This window comes from Oryzias melastigma, linkage group LG6 (assembly GCF_002922805.2).
Source record: "Oryzias melastigma strain HK-1 linkage group LG6, ASM292280v2, whole genome shotgun sequence".
In the NCBI taxonomy this organism is placed as follows: domain Eukaryota; kingdom Metazoa; phylum Chordata; class Actinopteri; order Beloniformes; family Adrianichthyidae; genus Oryzias; species Oryzias melastigma.
In genome coordinates this window covers 30,651,952-30,674,800 of record NC_050517.1, presented here as the reverse complement: position 1 = coordinate 30,674,800, position 22,849 = coordinate 30,651,952, and the positions used below count along the sequence as shown (strand labels likewise).

Below are 22,849 nucleotides of genomic sequence, written 5' to 3'. Positions count from 1 at the left end.
AAAACTGTAACTTTTTAAAATAATTATGAATAATAAAAATGCAGGAATATTATTCAGAATAAATCAACTTAAACCTTAAATAACTTTTAATATTTTACTCTCCATAAAAATATATTTTGTCAAAATTCTACAAGTTAGAAATGAACTTAAGATAACATCGGGTCATTAATAACAATAGAATAAAATGATCTGGAGGGCCGGATCCGGCCCCCGGGCCGTGACTTTGACATGTGCTGTAAGGTGAGACGAGATGCGAAGCTTTCAGACGAGCTTATCCAGCTTAAGTCCGGCCTCCCTCTGTGCGCTCACACAGAGCAACCTCTGGTGGGCCTCTTTAGGAAAGTCCCCAGATGCCGGAAAAAGAGACAGATGGGAGAGAGACGGTGCTGTGAGGTCACCTGGGTTGGTGGCACTGTGCGCTGCAGGACTGGCGGCGGCGGCGGCGGCGGCGGTGCTTAGCTTGCACAGGTTCATCATTCTGCAGGAATTTCCTGCAGCCTCTTTTGCTGTCATTTCCTCTGTTTTCTACTTTTGCTCTCTTTCCTCCTTCAGGAATGGGAACTGGTGGTTTTGGGGAAGTTGAAGTGGAACTTGGCAGCGGTAACGCCAAACGACTTTATCGAGCACATTGTGAGGAGGCTGCCGCTACCCGAGGATAAGCTGGCACTTATACGTAAACATGTCCAGACCTTCATCGCCCTCTGCGCCACAGGTAAGACACAACAAGAGGTGGATGTGAAGCGCGATGCATCACAAGGTCACCGAACAACACTGATTTCTGGGGAATGCGGCGTTTTGGAAAGACCGCCAAGCCAAGATGGTTGCATCAACCTATTCTCTTTCAAAGCCCTCTCCTCTCAGGAACATGCAGCACCAACTCTGGGCTGTGGGCCAGTCTCAGCTGGCTGATGGGAAAATATTCTCTACGAAAAAGTGCGCCTGACTTTTAGGATCCTTATAGGGTTCAGCTTTCACAGCAGGTGGCGTTCAGGTGCCGTTTTGGATCAATTTGTACCTAAACTGATCCACTCTGATCACCATCAGAGGTCTTTTAATGAGTATTTTTAGCCAAATTTAAAATAAAAGCCTGTCTTGTTTTCTAGAACGTAGTTTCTGCAGGGCGGCAGGAGTTTTCTAGAAAGTAGAGTTGTGGGTGGAGCTTTTGGCCTTTTGTTTACATGCTCTCCCGCTAGCTTACAGTGCTAAACTCACATTACTGGTGCAAAAAAAAATGCCAAGCTCTATCCTGTCAGGTCGGACGAGGAAAACTAACGCTAAGTTAACGCTGGCCGTGGAGGCGCCGCAGAGCGGAATGCGCACGGACGCTTGTTTTTCTGCTTGAGCTTTTTATTTGTTTTTGCCATAATGGGTACGCTAATAACCTAAAAATATTACCCCATGTTTCTCCTAAGAAGAAGCAGGTAGTTAGTGAGTCTACACTTCTTTATTTATCTGTTGGTGAGACAGAGAGAGTGTGTGTGTTTGCATGTGTTTGTTTTTGCTGCCCTGTAAGGACTTCAACCCGACTAAATACATTGACGTGGGGACTTGTCGCACAGTGGGGACCTAGTTGAGGTCTCCATGGGCAAACCCATTCTGAACAGTGTGGTGCGTGTGTGTGTTGTGATTGTGTGTTTATTTTCATTAACCTCCCTGGACTAACAGAAACAGCAGAAAATACACACTGGAGAAAATGGTTTGTGGAAACCTGTTAATCAAACTTATGTTCGGTTTTGTTTGTGCAGCATACTAATTTAGTTTAGCTAGGTTTGGGTTATGCTAGGGTTATGCATTGCGTTGTGCTAGCATTGAGTTGCTAGCATTCGTTTGGAGCGTACAGTGTGAACCTGACGTTAGTCGTCTGCAAGTGGATGCATCGGAATGGAGCAGAGCAGAGTCGGGACCTTCCGCTTGACGTTTCTATGTCACAAATGCTTCTGATTTACAACTATTTCAATAAATAAATAGTCAGAAATTTAATTTTGAGCTTAATTTTCCTCATTTATTTCCAAATGTATCTAAATAAAACAGAATTTTCACTGGAGAGGGTCTTCAGTTGGAGTTGGGATAGAAAGGAAGTCTTTGACATGAAGATGCAGATGTGGATACGATGCAGGAGGAACTAAGGGAGTTAAAGAAAGCCAGAGGAGTGTATTGTTTTTCAGTTCTAAGGTATGTCATGTTTTTCCACCTCCTCCTTCCCTGGTTCTCTCCCCGGTAACTTCTCACGCCTCCCCGCCCCACAGCTGGTGGATCCTGATAGCTTTCCCATGTTGAGAATCTCAGTAGGGCATGTTTGTGTCACCTCCAGCTCTGGTTCAGCTCAGCTGCAGGAGTGATGAGCGAAAAAGCCTTCAAACACTCACTCTCCAGCTCTGCTTTTGAAGAAAACTGGAACGGGTTCTCCTTCTCTTTTCAGGTGAATTGTTAAAAAAAATTGAAATATTTGGAGCTTCAGTTGCAGTAACTGCAGGCCAGAAACCGGAATGGCGGCTGCACCCCCCATGGGAAACAGCTCCTCGCTGCCATCATTTGGAGGAGTGTCGATAGAGAGATGAATAGATAGGAGGGAGGGACAAATATTGACAGCGTTAGGCAACAATTATGCAACCAGAAGGTTTTCAGTTTGCAAAGCTTCCAAGCAGAAATCCTCTCGCTCGTTCTCATTTTTCTCCATTTTCTCCTCCTCCTCGTCTCGCCCCGCGTCCGTTAGCCGTCGGCTTGTGCCAGCGGATTACCGTGTGGAATGATGGCGTGTCAGTGATCAGGCCTATTCCCAGCGCTGGGTTGTGAAAGCCTCAACATGCACTTTGTCCCTAATTGCTTCAATGAGGCGGTACAAGAAAATTTACGAGCCTCCTAAAATCATCCTCCAGAACTCGGCGTGTCGGGGGAAACGGTCATTTATCTGCACATGTTCGCCTCGCGCTCGGATCCGGGCGGGGAGAAGATGAGGGCAAAACGGAGAAAGGGAGTTCAGGAATGAGTCAACAATTTGGTGCATCTGAAGATCTCTGGGAATTCAAAACCCCATTTGTGGGAGGTTCCCAGCCGTAAATCTTGGTGTTATCTGGTGCAAATCCTCCTGGAGACATCCTCCGAGCAGAGTTGAGAAGGTGAGAGGAGGATTTACATCTGCAAGGCCGTTAACGACAGGTCATCCGTGCTCTTCCTGTGTTCTCGCTGCTCCACTCGAAATGCCTAAAAACATTTTATTTTCTTCAAGAGGAGTGGAGAATAAGATTCCTAATGGCTCCTCTCTTTTGATGAAACAGTTCCGTTCGGGCCGCTCGGTGGGATTTCGTCAGGTGGCGCAGCCTGGCTCTGTATTAATTAATAACATTGGTCGGCCCATTCAGGACTATGCAAATGGACTGGGCCAGAGACGGGGAGAAAGGAGACAAAAGGCCTGCCTCTTACATTTCATATGCATGTGAGGGTCAGCGCTGCAGGGCAACTTGATAGGAAGCACCAGCGCTTCCCTCAGGCACGCCGCCGGATAAAAGCCCAGAAACAAGCTCATTAAGGGAGATTATCAGCCTCCATTCCTGCACACAGACACCGAGCACTCGGCGCTTCCTCCGCCATTCTCATTCAATGGAGCTAAAGTGGGAATGGCTGGGAGAGCATGGGGCAGACAGATGCATCCCAACCTGTCTGTGGGGTGATTGAGCCCCATCTTCTTACCATATTGGCAGGGATTATGGCTTATTAAACACAGGATCCAAAAGCTGCCCCAGTAATGGTATGCATTGATCGCTGACAATAGTCACAGATCAAAAGGAAATCCTGGATAAGAGCCAACACTGTTGTCCAAAAAGAGAGTTAATTTTGCTACAAGAATGAAGGATTCTAGTAACCGATTACTCATTCTTTTATCCCCAAATTGTATTTAATTACTAATTTCTGGTATGTGGGGATTTCTTTGAACTGTGTTGGTAGTAACTTGATCATTAACTGCTTAGTTTCTCTTTGACAAACTAATGATTCACCTGCTGACAAACACGGAGCCTCAGCGCCGCAGAGGACCCTCTATTTTTTTTTAAACTTCTTGCAAATATTTGGCAGTGAAAAATGTAGTTTTGTCTTCGAGCTACGAAATGTTTTGGATTTTTCCAGCCAAACCTCTTTCCTAAAAAGAAAACGGAGCTCCTAAACAGCAGCTCCTGCACCGATTCAGATGCAGGTTTCTGTCCAAAATGTGGATTCTTCAGGTTAATGTATACTCAGATATTACCCTGTTTGACGCTTAAAATCTTTGTGGTTCAAAGGCAGGAATTCTTCCTTTCTGAGTGACTAGCACATGGAGAATCCCCTCCAGGCTAAAAGTTCAAGAGATGAGTGATTCATCTCAGATGTGGTCAATAAAAAAGTCTTTACTGGTATTTGTTTACATTCGACCTCCTTCATCTCTCATGAGTCAGAACCGTTTGCCGCCTCCTTCAGCAAATGATGGTTTCTCTGCACACTCCGTGAATGGGAGGAATCGTGTCCGGTGGCAGCAGATGAAGCAGGAAGAACCTCTGTGAGCGTGAGCCCAAAAATGTGGTAGAGAGGCTGAATCATCCTGTGGTATGTCCTGAACTTCCCCCGTCGTTTTCTCTGGTGGAATCAGCACCACCTTCAGAGCAGCTGCCAGCGGAGTCACTGCAGAGTTACAGAGCTTTATTACTTCAGATGCTGCAGGTTTCCTGCCAAGGAAGTTTAGAAATCACGCTTTTTTTAGCCTCACATGTTTACATAGGAGGTCACGTTGATCAAAAACATGAATATTTGTCATTTTTAAGCAAAGTAAATGTTTTGCTGACTAGTTTATGTCTGTCATGGTGTCGGGCTTTCTTTGCTAAAGTCACAAAGAAGAGAAAGTTCCCTTTTTACATGAAACAAACACCAAAAAATAATCTGAAGACATCCTCACAGCCATCTAAACCTCAAACAAAGCTATATTTGCTAAAAACATTCTGAAATATTTCTGTCCAAAGGAGGTTCTTGAATAACTAAACAAGATCTAAAAAGCAACATAGCAAGGCCAAATCATGATTCTTCCTCTACCGTGCTTTTTAGATGGTATTCAATATGGAAAGCAAAGCTCAAAAAGGGTCTTTTGTGTATAAAGTAGCTCTGAATTAATTCAGAGATCGTACAGTTTAGATTTAAATATTAGAGCTGTGAACGTTGACGATGCAAATTAACACGTTAATATTTATTACAGCAAATTAATTACGTGTTGTAATTATGGTCGGCGGTTCAGGCTTCCATGGCGTTCGTTAAAACACTTTTATTATCCTACTAATAGTTATTTACAAAATAAACAAATATTCAAAAGGTTTTTACTGCTTTAATCTTGTTATTTTTTTGCTGAGATCACTTTTTCACAAAACTGACTATTTTATCCGTGCTCTAGCAAAACTTTATGATTAATCATAGTTTTTAATCGCGATTAATCGTAATTATTTCCAGCTTTGTGATTAATTACTTAATTTTTTTTATGAAGTGACAGCATTAATTAAAAATTTTCACAGATAATGAGTGGTCAGCAAATACTGTAACTTAAAAAATGTTATCACGATTAATCCTGATTACATTTTTAATCAATTGACAGCACTAATCATAAAATAAACATCTAACTGTACAGTTTTGTGTGTGATTTCATTTTCCGATTATTTGCAGAGAATACCTGGTCGGCTAATAATGTTTAAAAAAAAATTATTCGCAATTAATCGTGTTCAACTTTTTTCACGTTTGTGATTAATTACTTTTTTTTTTTTAATCCCGTGACACCACTAATTAAAATACACATTCTTATTCACAGATAATAAGTGGTCAGCAAATACTGTAACTAAAAAATTATAATTGCGATTAATCGTGATTAATTTTTTCCGGGATTATTTGCCGACTAATTTCCTGCGCTTCTTTCTAGTGGAGACGTAAAGTAATGTCTTAAGTCCGGCCCGCAGGCTGCAGGCTTGTGGGAGCTGCCCTGCCTGGACCGATGCTCTCCACAGAGCTTGTTTTGACTGTAGCGGTTACTCGTACTGTCATGCCAAGCCCCAAAATTGTGTTTGTTTTTAATCCTAATCAGTCAACAGGTTTTGGTTCCTTGTAATGCAACTCCCTTAATAAACAAAATCAATAGACGAAGCCGAGAAGACAAGACCCCATTTACGAAAAGCAAAGTTTACCTTTTTTTTCGTATTTGGCCTTTTGGCTGTTGTTGAACTTTCCAGCTTTAATTAATCTGAAATTTTAATGTGTGCACCGTGTGAGCCACCCAGAAGGGGCAGCAGACCGGCTGACCAGAAGACGGGATGAAGTTTCAGAGGGCAGAAACGTGGAGGAATGGAGACGAGGGGCAAAGGGAGGAGAAAGGGCTATTGAAGGGGTGAGAGGCGTGCAGGCCAGACAGCCGCTGCTCGCAGGGAGCTTTCCATCGCAGGCGTCCCCACTCAGCTACCTACACTGTTTATCCCCAACATGAATATCAATGAGAGGCTCCTAAAATACCGCCATTCTTCCTCCACATGCAGCCGCCACCAGGCCACATCGGCTGCACGCGCACGTCCTTGTTCTGCCACAGACATGTCTTGTCTCGAGTGTGAAAAATCAGCTTGCTGCCCACTGCCCGCCACTCAGCCCTCGCACAGAACTGCATCTGTGCCCCGCGCGTGGCGGTCCGTCGGCACCTCCAGGCGTGCGGACGCTGCTGCATTGTTTGACACGAGGTGTCTGTGGCCTCGTCTCTCTCGCTGGACACTTACAGTAAATCTATGTTTGTCTTTGTGTTTTTTGCCCCTCCATAGAAACTTTGCAGCCTTACAGCAGTGATGTAATGTGGTGGGCTTTGTGTGCTCCTTCCTCTTGGCTCAAGGTAGCCTTTAATAAATCGCCGCTTGGCAGAGGCCCAGCGGCTAACACAGGGGTGTATAATAAGTTCATTTATTTGTCAACACTGAGCCCACAAGATGAGAAAGCGCCTGGCTGTGCATGTTAAGAAGGCAATGAGGGGCTGCCTTTGCAGCAATCAAAGGGCCTACCTCTTTGATTCCCCGTCTAAAAAAAGGAGGAAGACAAATCTCCTTCAGAGCCATCACACGCAGTTTGCTTTGCAATTGAATATGGCAATATGTTAATGTGCAGGCGGTTTCAAAGCCCCCACTGCACACTCCTCAACCATAGGTGGCCCGAGAACAGAGGAACTCTCGCAAGAAGGGGGGGCGGCGCTTGGAAGGGAGACAGGAGGTTAGGGTCACCGGAGGGCGACTCTTTTCTTCTTCCAAAGCCTCACGAGGGTCCGGACGCAGACTGGAGATTGATGTGCAGCGGGGATGTCAACCCCCTCTCGCCCGCCACCTTGCCCCTCTGTCCCCCTTGATGGCGTGTCGCGACACCGGCCTTCCCTCCCTCTTCATCTGCCCCCCCACCGCCGCCTCCCCGTCCCCGTGTCCAGCCGCTGTCTTTGTCCAGCCGGTCTCACTAAATTGGGATCAGTGGAGTGGGGACGGATGCTGTGTCTCTCAATTGGGTGAAATGAGGTGATGACTTTGGACAATGGAGTCACACTCTTGTGGCTTCCCTCTCGCAGACCCGCCACTCTATTAATATGCTAAAGATAGGAGGGCCGCCAATGCAAACCAGTGCCTGTTGTAGCAACAATGACTGGGGCATGTGTGCCATTCACTGGGCCTTCTGAGCAGGCCATGTGTTATCCAAAAAGAAAGGTAGAAGTTGAGCAAGACATAAAGAGAGAATAGAGCAGCCAGTGTGTGTTTGTGAAGAGAAAAGCTCTCTGCTTGTCTGTCTGTCTGTCTCCCTCTCACTGTATGCCAGTTGCCTTGCCTTTTTGGGCTTCTGGCCCGTTCACAAGCTGTCTCATTTGCATTATGAATGACAGTGAGGGGAGCTAACAAGGTTATTGGTCTTTGAGACGCGCGCCTGTGACCACACGTGGAAAAAGGACCTACAGCAGTGCGCATTGGCAAAGGCACTGAGCCTCTTTATTCCTCCTTTTCCAAGAGCTATGGGGCTTTTTTTCTTCAGCAAGCACACGATTTACTCAGGAGATGGAAGAAAGGGGCCGGGCCCGGGGAAAAGGGGGACTGGATTGGGGAGCGGGTGAGGGAGGCTGCTTTTCAGCTTCTTTACAAGCCAAGTGAACCCTCATTATCAAGACTCCTGGTCATTAGTGAGCGCTGCGTTCATACGCCGTGTTAAAGAAAGAGGCATTTATTAGCTGACTGCTAGATTACCAAATCATATTGGCTTGGGGTGGGACACCGTGGATTTGCCCCCATTGATGCCGTTTATGAAATCTACCAGGTGAAAAAAAAGGAAACACTGCTAAGTCTTTAACCATCCATGTTTCACCCAACCAGAAGTTCTTCCTTTGATTATTTGCAAACAGTGACGGAACAGTTGAACTGAATTGTTGTATTCTCCCTTCCAGATTTCAGATTTGCCATGTACCCTCCCTCCATGATCGCCACAGGGAGCGTGGGGGCTGCGATCTGTGGCCTGCAGCTGGACTCAGCTGACCAGTCACAGTGGGGGGACAGTCTGACCGACCTGCTGGCCAAAATAACCAACACAGAAGTGGTGAGTTTCTGAAAGACCCTCTCCGATCATCTTTTGATCTGTTTCCAAACCCTTTCCAGTGGTTATTTATCTATGATTACAGTAACACAAATGGTAGGTGACATTGGAGCCATCCAGACGTACAGTTTTGATGGAGATTCTAGCTCAGACGAGTAAAACAAAGACGTACATGGATCTGTTTGTCTTTAAGATGCATCAGAATGGGGCTTGTGGCCCGCCCAGCAAATGTTCTACGTCACAAAGACGCAATTTTTCAAACTGCTCCTGATAAACAGTGATTTGACTAAAAAAAATACTCAAAAATGTCATTTTCAGCTTGTGTTTTTTATAAATATATATATGTGTCCTTCATCATCAGAAAAATGCCTGAAGAACATGTTGTTTAAAGTCCCATTTAATCGGGATGGGATTTAAACGCTAGGATTTCAGGGCAAACTTAAGTCTTGTTTCCACGGAGGGGACAGTTCCAGTTGAGAATGGTCCAGGAGATTCAGGTGCGCGTCTCCACTCAAAATTTGACCGTCACTGCAAATGCGGGGTGTAGACCGATTGCTTAGCTTTTCGACATAGTAATCCAACTATGGCAAAAGCAAAGCTAACAACAGGAACAACAATGGAGGTCAACCAGCAGCTCCTTTTTTCTGCTTGGTTTTTGGAGTTTGATTTAATGTATTTAATGTAGTTAGAGAGAGGATTGCGAGCGGCAATGAGGAATATTTACATATACATGTATATACATATGTGTGTGTGTGTGTGTGTCGTTTTCCCCGCGTATTCGCGTTTCTTTAATCGGAGTTTCACGTTTTTGCAGATTTTTTCTCAGTCATGTGACTCTTCCGGTTCGTCACCAAAACTCAGACAACTCAAGGCGCTTGTATGAAATTTTTGCAAACGAAGGAGGTGCTGCGCTGCTCAGGACCATCTCCTCATAGTGGAGCCCATAGGGGGAGCGCCCTACTGGGCTCCCCTGCCGCAAGAGGCCGGATCATCTCCATGCCGCTTTGTGGAGGAATGGCATCAGCTGACTCAGAAGCGGGCGTAAAAAAAAAAAATCCTATCATATTGAGCAGTTGTTTGTTATTTGATGAATGAACACACATTTCAACTTTTAAGACAGAGACAGAGTAACATGCCTCATCTACCAAGCAGTAGAGTTCTTTGTTTTAAATTAAAAAATATATATATATAACTATATATTATATATATTACATATAGTTATATATTATATATAGTTTTTTGATTTTATATATATATATATATGTATATAGCTGCTTCTTGGGTCTTTATCTTGTGGTAATGACCTTCCACTAACAGTAGCTCCACCCTAACTAGTCTGTTCCATTTTTCTACGGACATACAATTAACGGGGGCCCAAAGATGGCACAGTTTAATCCGGCCTAATGGGTCCATTTTATCGTGTGAAAGCTCAAACTACCGGACCGGACCGGACCACTCACTGGAAACAGTTCTAGGTGTCTGCTTCACTTTTTTCAAATGTGATTAACAACTTTGTTACCCTATTGTGTGGAAATTAGCAAAAACTTTAATATTTCATATCTGGATAATTAAAGGGGTTGTTCATGCGTAACATTTATAAGGCGTGAGTAAGGGTGTCAGTTTGGTTGTTCACTCAAGTTTCTGTGACTCAAAGATGAATCAACGGCTGCTTTTCTTTAAACCTGAAGTATCTCATCAGTTTTTTCTTCCCCTGAAAGGCTTCAAATAGGTACCACTAAAAAACAGTTTTGCACCATATTACTGTTATCAACCATAAACAGCCCCCCCCACAGAGCTTTTATTTTATGTACGTGAAGAAACACCAGATACTAAAGTTCCGAAATGACATTCATTTGTTTTTTCTTAGTTTTGACTTCCCATAAAGAAGTTTTTGTGGTCGACGAGAACCAATAATGAGAACCAAAACCGTTGAAACTGAAACCAAAAGCATGGCGGTGTAGGTATCGGCTGGGCTTCCATGGGCTTTAAAGGTCTGAGCACTCACCATCATTCAAGTGTGGCCGTGTAAAGGAATCTGCTGCATCAAGCCAGCTTCAGAGCATACATACTGCATGCTCTGTGGCTGTTGTGTGGCTGTCTGGGTTGAGTAAATGTTGCAGAGGTGGATGATTGGAGTCCAAACACAGGCATGGCCCCTGCTGGCTCTGAGATGCCTGGCTTTCATCAGACAGATGGGTACTGGGGTTTCTGTAGCTCGCTGCCAGGGTGCATATGTGGGCAGAGAGATGGAGAAGGAGACTGTGGAATGATAAGTGAGGTTATTTTTTATTGGTTCCTCCTGGAAAAGAGCTGTGAGGATGTTTCAGGGGCAGAGGGCAGCCACGGAGCAGAGCTCAGGGACCGGTTCTGAAGCCACCGGCTTGGCAGGAGTTCTCAAACAGGATGAAAAAGATGTTTGGTGACTCACAGCAGACTAAGGAAAAGCATTGCAGTTAATGTGTGCACAGGGAGGAGATCGGCAGGCACAACACGGGTCCCGAGCTTCAGCTCTGGTATGTTAAATACTGTCCCAAAAGGAGGCTAAGCAGCAGCAGGAGGAGGCTGAGGAAAGCTGTTAAAGTGTGAAAATGACACGGAGGGAGAGTCACGCCCCCCTCGCGACAATCAGGCCTCGTTGGTCTCCTCCTACTGTCCGTCATGCATCGCTGCTGGAAAGCATGGCGCCCTCTGCTACGGGCTATGTGGAGTCTCGCTCATCAGTTGAGGAAAAACAAACATTTGGCCTCATCAGCGGCACAGGGCATCCGTGTGTTTAGCTAAAACTCGGGGAAATTAAGTCGCTCTGTGATCAACTCCTTACATTCCTGCAGTCACACGAGGCAAAGCCGAGGGCGTCCCTCCAAATGCAGCCCAAAGGAGAGGCTGCTGACCCCGTCCACACACCTCATCCTAAACGACTTTACGAGTAACGTTTTTCTTAGATCACGTGTCAAAGTCAAGGCGCGGGGGCCGGATCCGGCCCTCCAGGTAATTCTATCCGGCCCTCCAGATCATTTTATTTTATTCTTATGAACTGATGTTATCTTGAGCTTATTTCTAACTTGTAGAATTTTGACAAAATATATTTTTATTGAAAAGTAAAATATTGAAAATTATTTAAGGTTTAAGTTGATTTATTCTGGAATAATATTCCTGACTTTTTATTATTCAGAATTATGTTAAAAAGTTACAGTTTAAAAGTTTAAAAATTGGTATCATGCTAACTTTTTGTATTATTTTGGCATTTATTAAGGTTTTTTAGGCTGTTTTGGAGTAAAGCTAATATTCACATGCTAGCTGTTTTGGCTAATTTAGGCTTTATTGACTGTAAGATGCATCATTTTTTTTATTATAATCTGTCAAATTTTCCAGGAATAAGACATGTTTGATGAGATTTGAAGTTGCTTCTATTTATCACTAAAGTGGAAATCATTGAACGATGACTCTGCAGTGTTCCAGCATGAGCTGAACATGCCATCACTGATTCAGTGTACTCGAAATTACACGAGTTTTGGAGATTATTAAAAAATAAATTAAAAAGCACCTTTTACAGGAAGTCTTTTGTGTAAAACAAGTTCAGCAATTTCTTGTCGGCTTGTTTTAATGTAATCGGAGGACCTTTGACAGAAAAGTGACCGAAGTGTGAACTGCTAAATATGGAGCTTGTGCATCAATAAATGATGCTGATGTCATAAACGTGTTGTGGTCAAGAAAAAAGAAAAGTCAACAGCACATTTGCACCACTTGAAACAGTTAAAGTGAGAAGCCTGAGGGCGAATTCTTAGAAGGTGCTTTGGTGACATGAGATTATTTATACCACACCCTCTTTATTTATAGATTTATTAACTTAGATCAGGGGTCTGCAGCCACATGCGGCTCTTCTACCGTTGTGACTCTTTGGCTGGAGAATTTTTTTATTTTAAAAAGTAACTGTAAAGTTAAAAAAAATAAAATAAACTAAGAATGAATCAGAATTGATTCCCTTCTCTCTATCCCTACATTCACCCCTCCAAGCAGAGAAGTATGGAAAAAATAGTGGTTGTGTATAAATTTCCATAGCGTTTTTACCATGTTGTGGTTCTGTCCGAGTCTATAATTCCAAAATTTAGTGCCTTAGAAATTTCCCAGAAGTGTCTGCAACACATCAGTAGTGTGCAACAATGCTCACTAGACTGACAAAAATAGACCATAATGCATTGCGTTTGGACAATTCTGGTGAAAAAAAAAATCATTTTGATTTTTTTTTTTTAAATAATAAAGAACTACGTTTTTACCATCAGAATCCAATAGATTCATAAATAGTCCATACAAAAACCTGCTATTTAATAGGTTCTCACTTTGCGACATCACTGATGTCATATTTGCAGCTAAAATATACATGAAAAGGGGATGTGTCCAAATTGCTTTAAAAAACAAGGGCTTTTAAAGAAAATAATAATGGATTAGATTTTTGGGCGCTTTTCCAGACGCTCAAAGCGCTTACATTGTATATCCATTATTCATTCACACCTCATTCATACTTGGTGACGGTAAGCTACTACTGTAGCCACAGCTGCCCTGGGGCAGGCTGACAGAGGCGTGGCTGCCAGTATGCGCCTACGGCCCCTCTGACCATCACCGGAACATTCACACACATTCACACACCAGTGGAGCCACACTGGAGGCAAGTAGGGTTAAGTGCCTTGCCCAGGGACACAACGACACTTGGCTGGCGGGAGCCGGAATCGAACCGCCTATCCTTCGATCATTGGCCGACCCGCTCTAAATAAATAAATAAATAGCACTGCATCATGTATTTTGTTTAGTAGTTAGGGAGGAATTCGGTCATAGCCAATGTCTTCAGATACTGCTTGATGACATCATCAATAGCTGTTGGTCAGCTTTGTTAGCGTGTAGAAAATACATAACAACTTTGGTTTTATAATAAAAAAAAATAAGCAAAAGTAAAACTCAATACTCAATCATTTTAAAGGTAAACTTTTGTGATTTATAGCACACCCACATGGAGAAAAATATCTCTACCGGCAGAGGGATAGCTACAGCTCCTCCTTAAAAAACACTTTGGGACGCCGCTAGCGGCAAACGCCGCTAGCTGCAAACGCCGGTAGCAGCAAACGCCCCTACAAGTGAAGGAATGGGGAGGAGGCGGAAGCGATTAGAATTCAGCATGACTCAATTTTAGTTCAACTCGTTTGCAAACATATCAGTCCACGATGCCAGCCGTAATCCCCAACAATCCTTACCAAAGTCGTACCATTTTGACGTGTTTTGTGCGCTGTGCACCACCGAGAATCAGTTTGAGGTCAGTGATTACAGCCAGAATTTGGACCAGATTATCAGGCGAGTTTTCTATTTTTCAACAAATTCATGGATGTAAGTTTACGTTAGGGTTTGGAAAAATACGCCCTCTGAATTAGCTCTGGTTTAATTTTAGATAGCTAGATTTAAAGGTTTCAGGCTGAGATTCACCACAAATGAAACTGATTTTATTTTTATTTTTACTGCTGACAAAAACACTGCTAAACCTGCTGCATTTAGATGAGTGTGTCTTTTATTTTGAAAGGAAGTGAACATTTGTCAAAAATAGAAACTAATCCAGATTTTGAAAAAAAATATATTTTTGTTTTATTTATGGGAAAATAAACAGTATGTTTATCATAGTATTAAGATAAATACAAATTGGTGCCTCATTTTTCTGAAGTTAGTCTTTCTGGGTCCTACAGGGTTGTAGTCAGTGAGAAATCGGGCCGAATGGCTCTTTAAGTGTTAAAGGTCCCGCTCTGGATGCTTCACCTTAGCCTCCCTTTTCAGTCGAGAAGACGGGATTTTAAAGAAGTGACGATGGCAGAGCGGTCCAAGCAAAACATGGAGGTTTGGGCGACCTCTGCAGCTGCTGCTGCCAATGCCATCCTCCCCCCTGGCATCCTTGGCATCCAGAAGCTGCGGTTTTTCAGTGGAAACGCGATAGGGCCGAGTCACCGTAGTGGGTCACTGGAAGAATGTGCATTGCCTCACACACACCTGGTGTGGCCCAAAAGTGGGGGGGGGCAGACTGGGTTACAATGTGCAAAGGAAAATCTGAAATCTGTGTGAAAGTGTTCTTGGTCGTCGAACACTCGGTCTGTCGTGAATGTTTGCAGGAGCATGTGGCTGAAGAATGGAGTTTCTGTTTGTGTGTGATTTATTAAAACAGGATACAGAGGTTAGAGAAGTGCAAAGGTTTAAGACCACCTCTTCCTAGATTTTGTTGCTTTAACACTCAACCTCTCTCTGCGACTCATTCATCTTTTTTTTCAGTCAGAGTAACACAAGGTCAAAGGAAACACATTTTCCCATTTTTCGTTCCTGTTTTGGTTCCTTTTTTTCTTGGTGTATGGTAACAAACCCGTCCGAGTCTCAGCGACATCACGTTTATTCATAAGAACTGGAACGCCGTTCTGCACACGAACGCCCACATGTGGGGTTTGATTTATGCAGGCAGAAGAAAGGAAAAGGTCACATTTATTTTGTAAGAAGTGTAAACTCCAGCCATGTTGTGACTCTCCAGTGTCAGCTCTCAAATATTTCGTTTCCTTCAGATCTGTGTGCTTTGTTTCTGCTGTCTCACCACGCAGTCATCCCGGAGCTCCTCGCCGGGCTTTGTGTGGTGCAGTCAGCAGTTAAAACACATTCCAGGGCTTCACACATTTTTTTATTTTTGGTTTTGTCTGTCTGCGCCACTTCCCCCTGCTGCTGCTGTCACAAAGGACACCCAGGGATAGGCAGCGTAGTTAGTCGGCCTGGCTTTGTGTGACGCATCGATGAATGAGCGACAGGCAGAAGATCGTACCTGCAGCAGCTGCGGATCAGAAACAACTTCTTCCAGATTGCTAAAGGACTCCTGGCCCCCAGGTTGTCCAAGTGCTCCCATCTCCTGTGAAAACAGCGCTGGTGTTTCCAGTAGTCACACACTGGAATCATTAAAGCTTCTCAAATAAAGCCCACGGGGTTTGGCCTGGGATCGCTGCAGAGCGGCGCAGACTGGGCGAGAAGGCTTTTTCAGAAGTTGAGGCATGCATTTTTGTGGTAAGACACAGGCAGTTCCTTGACATGTTCTGAACTTGAGTTAATTTCTCACAGGATCTGAGATTTTATGACCAATAGGACTCACGTTGGTGGGAAGATTCTGGCGGGGAGCTTTTGGAGCTGATTGAGGACAGACGCCCTCATGAAGAAAACCTGCTTCCAAACGTATGCAGGAAGCATCAAAACAATGTCCAACGGGAAACGTTCAAACAAAAATAGATTTAGCTCCAATTTCGAGGCTCTTTTCGCACTGGTTGATATTTGTAGTTGTACATTTTTTCTTTCCCAATTTGCTCTATAGATCCTAAATTAGCAGAATGTTTTTAATGTTTGTGTTTGAAAAGGGGGCAGACAATATAAGTTTGTATTCTTTCCGTCCCCTTTTCATTTTTATTTGTTTCCATCATGTATTTCATGTTTTTCCTTTTATTGAATAAAAATGAAATTTAGAAAATAATAATGATATTTTTTTGTACTTTTTTATGTTGAATACCCCTTGTGGTCATCCATTGATCTATTTGTGTGTTTTTTGTAGTAATGATTTTGTCGTTTTTAGCCTAGATTAAAAAATCTTGGTCATTTTCTTCCACATAGTTTCTGTAGTTGGCATGGAGCAACCCCAACCCCCCTTCCCATCACCCATAGCTGAGCGTCATGCCTTCTCCCTCTGACTTAACGCCCCTCACACCCCCAATCTAACATTACCTGTGCAACAAAACCAGCGATCGATGTTGGAGTTAGTTCAGAGTGAGGAAACAAGCCTATGGATGCATCAGAATGGAGCAGAATAAGAAGCTTGTGAAGTATTTTCTACTTCACAAATACATTTTTTTAAACTGTATATTTTTTCGTCTACTCCTGATTTGCATCAATTTGAATAAAGAAATACTTGCGCCTGGTTCACAACCGCCGTGGAACGGAGACCGCTTCCATTCGGCGCCCTTATGAACCCATGACGTGGTTCACACCAGGTGAAGGCGGCAAGCGGAAGGCTTGCGGCGTGCAGCGGATTGTTTCAGCGTCTGGTCTATTTAGTTACATCAAAATACATGAGAAAATCCGTTTTATTTTCAAAATAAAACACATTTTTCATAATAAAGCACTGTTTTTGTATCTAAACAGACTGTAGAGATGAGAATAAACACACAATCACAACACACACACAACACACTGTTCTGGACCGATCAGAATGGGTTTGCCTGTGGAGACCTCAACTCAGGTCCCCACCGTGCGACAAGTCCCCACGTGTTTGTATTTAGTCAGGTTGAAGTCCTTACAGGGCAGCAAAAACAAACACACACACACTCTGTGTGTGTCAACAACAGATAAATTAAAGATTTGTAGGCCCACTAACTACATGCTTCTTCTTGCAGAAACATGGGGTCATATTTTTCGGTTATTAACGTACCCATGATGGAAAAAAACAAAAATAAATTCTCTAGCAGAAGCGCCCGTCGACCGTCTCAGAAGAATGCGCGTCTGGTGTGAATTGCAGGAGAGAGCGGATGCGATGCGCTTCTGCGTCCACTGTGAAGCTAGCATCAGAAATGTCATTTTTAAGCTGAATTTTTCTAATATCTGTGTCCATCATCATGAAAATGCCACAGGAACAGGATTTTCATCAGAGTGGGGGCTCACATGTAGAATCTCGGTGATTCCTCCGTTGGGAAAGTTTGCTCTTTACTTTGTTTTATGAACGTTCCACCCTGTAATCTGTCCTGGCTTTTGCCCTCTGACCCCATGACCTTTTGTTACTCAGCCCCGTTCATCTCTGTAAGCATTTCTGAAGTGACTGAGGGCTCAGTTCTCAGTTCATTGAGGCTCGGCGGCACCAGGGGCCATAACACAGACTGTGGCACATCAGGTTCAGATTAGCTCTAGATCTTTCAAAGAAACGTTTTCCTGCTTCACAAAAGACGTGCTTTCTTTCAGCCGTGATCCCGCAGACCTTTGAGGCAGGTCATGCATGTTTGGCTGCAGCTTTCGCACACGTCCACCAGAGAGCGCCGTTGGCTCCTCATTAACTCCACAGAATCTTTCATGTTTGATGGGGCCAGACGCCCACACTCTCCCTCACAGATCTCCCTCTCTTCTCGGGCTAAGCTGTCCCCGCTCTCAACCCTCCATCAGTGAGGGTAGGAGGCCTCCTCGCCGCCGAGGCCCTCGGCTCCAGCCAGGACTCTCAGATTGCCGCGGCCGCCTTTGATGGTGAAAGCCGAGGCGGCCGGGTCTCAGATGGATCCCCTGCAGGCAGACACGCACGCAGACTGGCTCTTGTTAAAAAAGCACCACCTTTGTGTTCCCACAGGTGGAGGCAATTAACATAGCTTTAGGACTACCTGTGTTTGCAGCTGCCGTTGTCAAGGCGACGTCTGTTTGGGTTTGAGTGTTTGGGAAAGGTGGAGGGCTGGGGGCCGTGGGGGTTGGTATTCAGCGCACCACCCTGGTGGGCTGATGTCATGCTCAGGTCTGGCATGTCTGCGCATTTACTGTTTGCACCAGTCAGAGCGGCTTGGAAGTCGGCGATCATTTAGAATGAGTAGGCTGTAATGGTCGGGGCCCCTGCAACAACACAACGGGCCCTCATGTCTAATACACAGGATATGATCTTGTGACCCCGCCCCACCTTGAAAATGTCATCGTAAAGTTTAGTTCCACTCTAATCATCTTTTGATCTATTTTTAAAGCGTTCCCAGTCGTTCTTTATTTATAATTTTCAATTTTTTGCCAAATTTGATAAACAGAGCAGCAGGAGTTTATGAGAAATTCACCTCTAAGTTGTGTTCTGTTGGTGCAGAGTCTCCCTGTACTTCCCATCATCCTTTTGTTTATGCTCTCCCACTAGCTTACAGCCTCTCACAACCCAAAACATTAGCGGTTATGGCAGTAATATCGTTTCTATCCAGACGTCCGGTTCTGATCCAGATTCCAGCTCAGACCAGGAAAACAAAGACGTCATGGATCTATTTGACTGTAGGTGGATATATCAGAAGGGGGCGGAGCAGGAAGCTTGTAGATTTTATGTGAGCCCCCAAGTTACTATTTTGTGGCCCCCGCCTTAATATGAAAGTTCAATGGCTACTAATCAATATCTCCTGCATGTCCAAGCCTCTTTGATGATAGCTTTGTATTTGCTTTGTGATGTTTCAGATTATGCTTAAAACTTTGCATTTGCTATAGTTGTTATATCTGGCTGTCAGGAAAGTCCTTAGCAACAGTTGCTAGCGTCGTTAGCTCCTGTCGTTTCACAGTGTCGTCAGAAAAGTCCTTAGCAACAGTTGATAGCGTCATTAGTCCTTAGCAACAGTTGCTAGCATTGTTAGCCCCTCTTGTTTCACAGTGTCGTCAGAAAAGTCCTTAGCAACAGTTGCTAGCGTCGTTAGCTCCTGTCGTTTCACAGGACACACAGAAGATATTTCTTAGTAGCAGGCCACATAGACATGAACAAATGTTCAATAATCTTGTTCTGTAGACATAGACATATTTTTGCCACAAATGGAACCCCATACGTCCCAGCCTCAGCCAGACTCCGCCTTCAGTGGCCCCACAGTACATTGAGTTTGAGAACCCTGGTTTAAACAAATTCAGAAAATGTTCAAAATATAATTTTATAATTACAAAATGATAGTATCTAAGAGGAGACAAAGAAAAAATGCTTCCCAGCTTTTGACGGTGTTTGTGGTGTGTTTTCTGCGTCACAGGACGTTCTGAAGGCGTGCCAGGAGCAGATCGAGCGCGTGCTGGAGAGCAGCCTCCGCGAGGGCCGGCAGCAGCAGCAGCAGCAGCAGCAGACTCAGAGAGGGCCCAGCGGGAAAGGCCTGGACGAGCTGGACCAGTCCTCCACCCCGACAGACGTCCGCGATGTCAACTTGTGAAGCGCCGGAGGGCATCATTGCACAGGATTTACAAGCAAACACAAAAAAAATTAAAAAAGAGAAACGTCGTTTAAAAAAAACTCAACTTTCTTAAAACCAGAAAAAAAAGAACAAAACAACGAAAAAAATGTTGAAAAAACACAAGCCCTTTTAACAGATAAAGAACAATGCTTGCTAGTTTTGTGAAGTATCTGTTGAAAAGCACCTGCACATGTAATCGATTTTCTACCATCTGGTCTGAAAGCAACAAATCTGCGTGAAGATGAAGCTCTGTGGTGCCTTGGATATACAGAAGGGAAGCCAATCATATTTGCATTCTGCCTTTGATTGTATAGTGTGACCTTTAAGTTATATTTTAACCCTAGCTTGATGATGAGGCTGTTGAAGTCGAGGAAACCATTAAGAAGCTGCATATACGGGATCACTGCTGGGCTTATGTCTCTGTCACATGATCGAGCTCCTCCACCACCAGGGAGGCGGAGCCAGCAGGAACATTGTGCCGATGGGTTCCACTTCCTGGCTGGGATGATATTAATTATTAGATGATTACTTGTTTTTAATATTATCATCTGTTGGAAGCGAGTAGTAGCTCCTTTTGTCAGGCTGCTTGTGTGTTTGCGCGTGGTTGTGCGAGTGTTGCGCGTGATCCTCCATCTTTATTAGCATTCTGTTGCATAAGGCACTTGAACAAACACTTTGGTGTGTGAGGCGGGGCTACACAGGCTGTTTCCATCCATTTAACTGGGCATCTACGCTGTGTCGCTGCCGTCACGCATTAATGTGGTTCATTACCGCCTGGAACACGAGGCGGACTTGAGGACGGACGCCGCATCTGTCTCGGAGCATTTCACCTCCGGCTGAGGGACTCTGAGAGGCTTATTACTGCCATGCAACGGGGAAACATCACATCAGCTTCCGGTTCGGGCGTGTCCTCGGATGTTGGAAGAGGAGTTTCCTGTAGAAAGATTTTTTCTCTTTTTTTGTCTTTATTTGTGTGATTTAGCAGGCAGGAAATGTAGGGAGCCGAGGAAAGACTTTGACGGGAGGAGCGTGGTAGTGTAGGAGGAGCATGCTGCTGTTGTAGGAGAAGTGGATGATGTTCAGCTAGAGGCTGGAAGAATTCAAAAAAAAGACATCGAGAGGCTTCGTTATAAGCTTTTGTAATGGGGTACTGTCAGGTGAACAGTATGTACTCGTTTCCATTTGCATGGAACTTGCATGAGGAAGTTAGACAATAGGCTGCCGGATGGTGTGAGGACTTCACTCGAAGAGTCGGTAAAATACTGTCAATGCATCTGGAGTCCCACATGGAGCTGTGCTCAGCTCCCCTATGATTTCAATGGTAAAGCACTTTGAGAACATGCTCCCCAGGAGATTAGAGAATAAAAACGCTGGGTGGTGTTTTAGGTGAATGGATTTTTATGTTTTTGTTTTCCTCATTAGCCTTTTCTTTGGTTTTACTTTGTAGGGCTGGTTTCCCAAACATTAGACACACCCTTGTCAAGCAAGAGTCCATTTTAAAAACCTCGAGGACATTCCGTACAAAAAACAAAGCAAACATTCCTGCTCAAGTAAAGATTTCAGGAGAATTTGGACATAAAATGCCAATACAACCTGGACAAAGAATTCTCTTCCACGGGGTCAAGAAATGATTTTACTTGAATTTTTATTTATCTGCGTCACAGCCATGGAGAGCTGCAAAAAAAGGAGCTAAAAGACGGGATGGAGGCTTTTGCACATGTTCTTCAAAGGGTTTGTTTGGAACGGATGTGCGAGGTGGTCAGTTGTTCATATGGTGCTGGCCTGACTGTCGGTGAAGGCCTCCGTCATCTGTGAGGCAGACGTCTGTCCGCTCACGAGTCTGCCTCAGCCAGGTTCTATGGAGGGATGTTTGTGCCACCATGTAGCAAAAAATAAGGTCAGTTTGAAGATCAAAATCTTCTAAATTGCAAACAAAAAGTAACGTGTTAAGAAAATAAATCAAATTTGCAAATACAAATTTTGAATATTTGCTTTCAAAAATATTTTATATATGTAAAATATTTAATATATGGTTGAAGACCGTAGAGTTCTGATCAGACAGGGCTGATAGAAAGTCCAAAGTCGGCCTCGGCCCCCAAGACACCCGATTGGATAGAATCAAAGAGTCAAAGTCAAGGCCCAGGGGCCGGATCCGGCCCTCCAGATCATTTTATTTTATTGTTATTAATGACCCGATGTTATCCCAATGTTGCGCTTATTTCTAACTCGTTTAATTTTGACAAAATATATTTTTATGAAGAAATCTTGAAAGTTGTTGAAGGTCTAAGTTGATTTATTCTAGAATAATATTCCTGTCTTTTTAACATTCTTAATTATGTTAAAAAGTTTTAAATTTAGGCTTTTTCTGTTTTTTAGGCTGTTTTGTAGTTTAACTAATATATATACGGTAGCCGTTTTAATAACATACGTTTTTTTTTTTTGTTTTTTTTTCAGCTATCATGCTACTTGTTTTGGCTAATTTGGGATTTTTTTTCAGTATTTTAGAATATTTTGAAGTTTAGCCATTTTTTCAGGTACATGCTAGCTGTTTTGGCTAACTTTCTTTCTTTTTTTGTTTTTGTTTTTTGGCTAATTTGGCATTTACCTAACATCATAGCTGGCCATAAGAGTATTTTTTGAAAGCAAATATATATTTTCGTTTGCAAATGATGAAGTTTTATTCTCAACACTTTCCATTTTGTTTGCAGTGTTGAACATTTTGATCTCAAATCTGTAACTTTGGCTTCCAGTATGGTGGCCCAATAATCCCTCGACAGATTTCATCCTTTAATGACGGAATGAGAAGAAGCGGGGATCTCTTTCAGTAAAACTGAACAGTTCAGTGGCACATTTGCAGAATCATCCCCGTTTTCCTGATTTGATCCCTCGTGATGTTAGCTCTCTCCCAAACTTTTAATGGCTGTGATCTTTTTTTTTTTTTGGCAATTATTGTTGCATGTGTTGTATATTGATGCCGCGGATCCGTTTGTGTTTGGTGTATTTTCTGGGGTGACCAGACCCTCAAAAGGGTCTTCTAAGATTTTAGAGATACTGTATCCCAAAGTGAAGAGAGGATCAAGGAGGAGGTGTGAAGACGTCACATCAAAAGAAAAGTGTCGATATTTTATTGTCTTTTTGCGCTGCTAAAAGCTATGAATTTGTTTCATTAATACAAAAGAAATACCATTACCTAGTCGTGATGTGTCACATGTGTGCTGCTATTTTATAAACATTTGTATTATAATATAATTATTTTACTGCTTAAGATACTTCCAGAAAAACAAAGTAGATGGTGGTAG

At 43.5% G+C, this 22,849-nt stretch overlaps 1 protein-coding gene across 1 annotated transcript in view; it reads left to right on the top strand.

Moving 5' to 3' along the window:
- Positions 1-22,843, top strand: part of ccnd2a (cyclin D2, a) — a 26,959-nt gene extending 4,116 nt beyond the window's left edge. The window contains exons 3-5 of the mRNA XM_024281693.2: positions 553-712; positions 8,444-8,592; positions 19,356-22,843. Of these exons, the coding sequence (XP_024137461.1) occupies positions 553-712; positions 8,444-8,592; positions 19,356-19,529 (483 nt within the window). The 3' untranslated portion in view covers positions 19,530-22,843. The remainder of the gene's footprint in view (positions 1-552; positions 713-8,443; positions 8,593-19,355) is intronic.
- Positions 22,844-22,849: the final 6 nt, after the last annotated feature.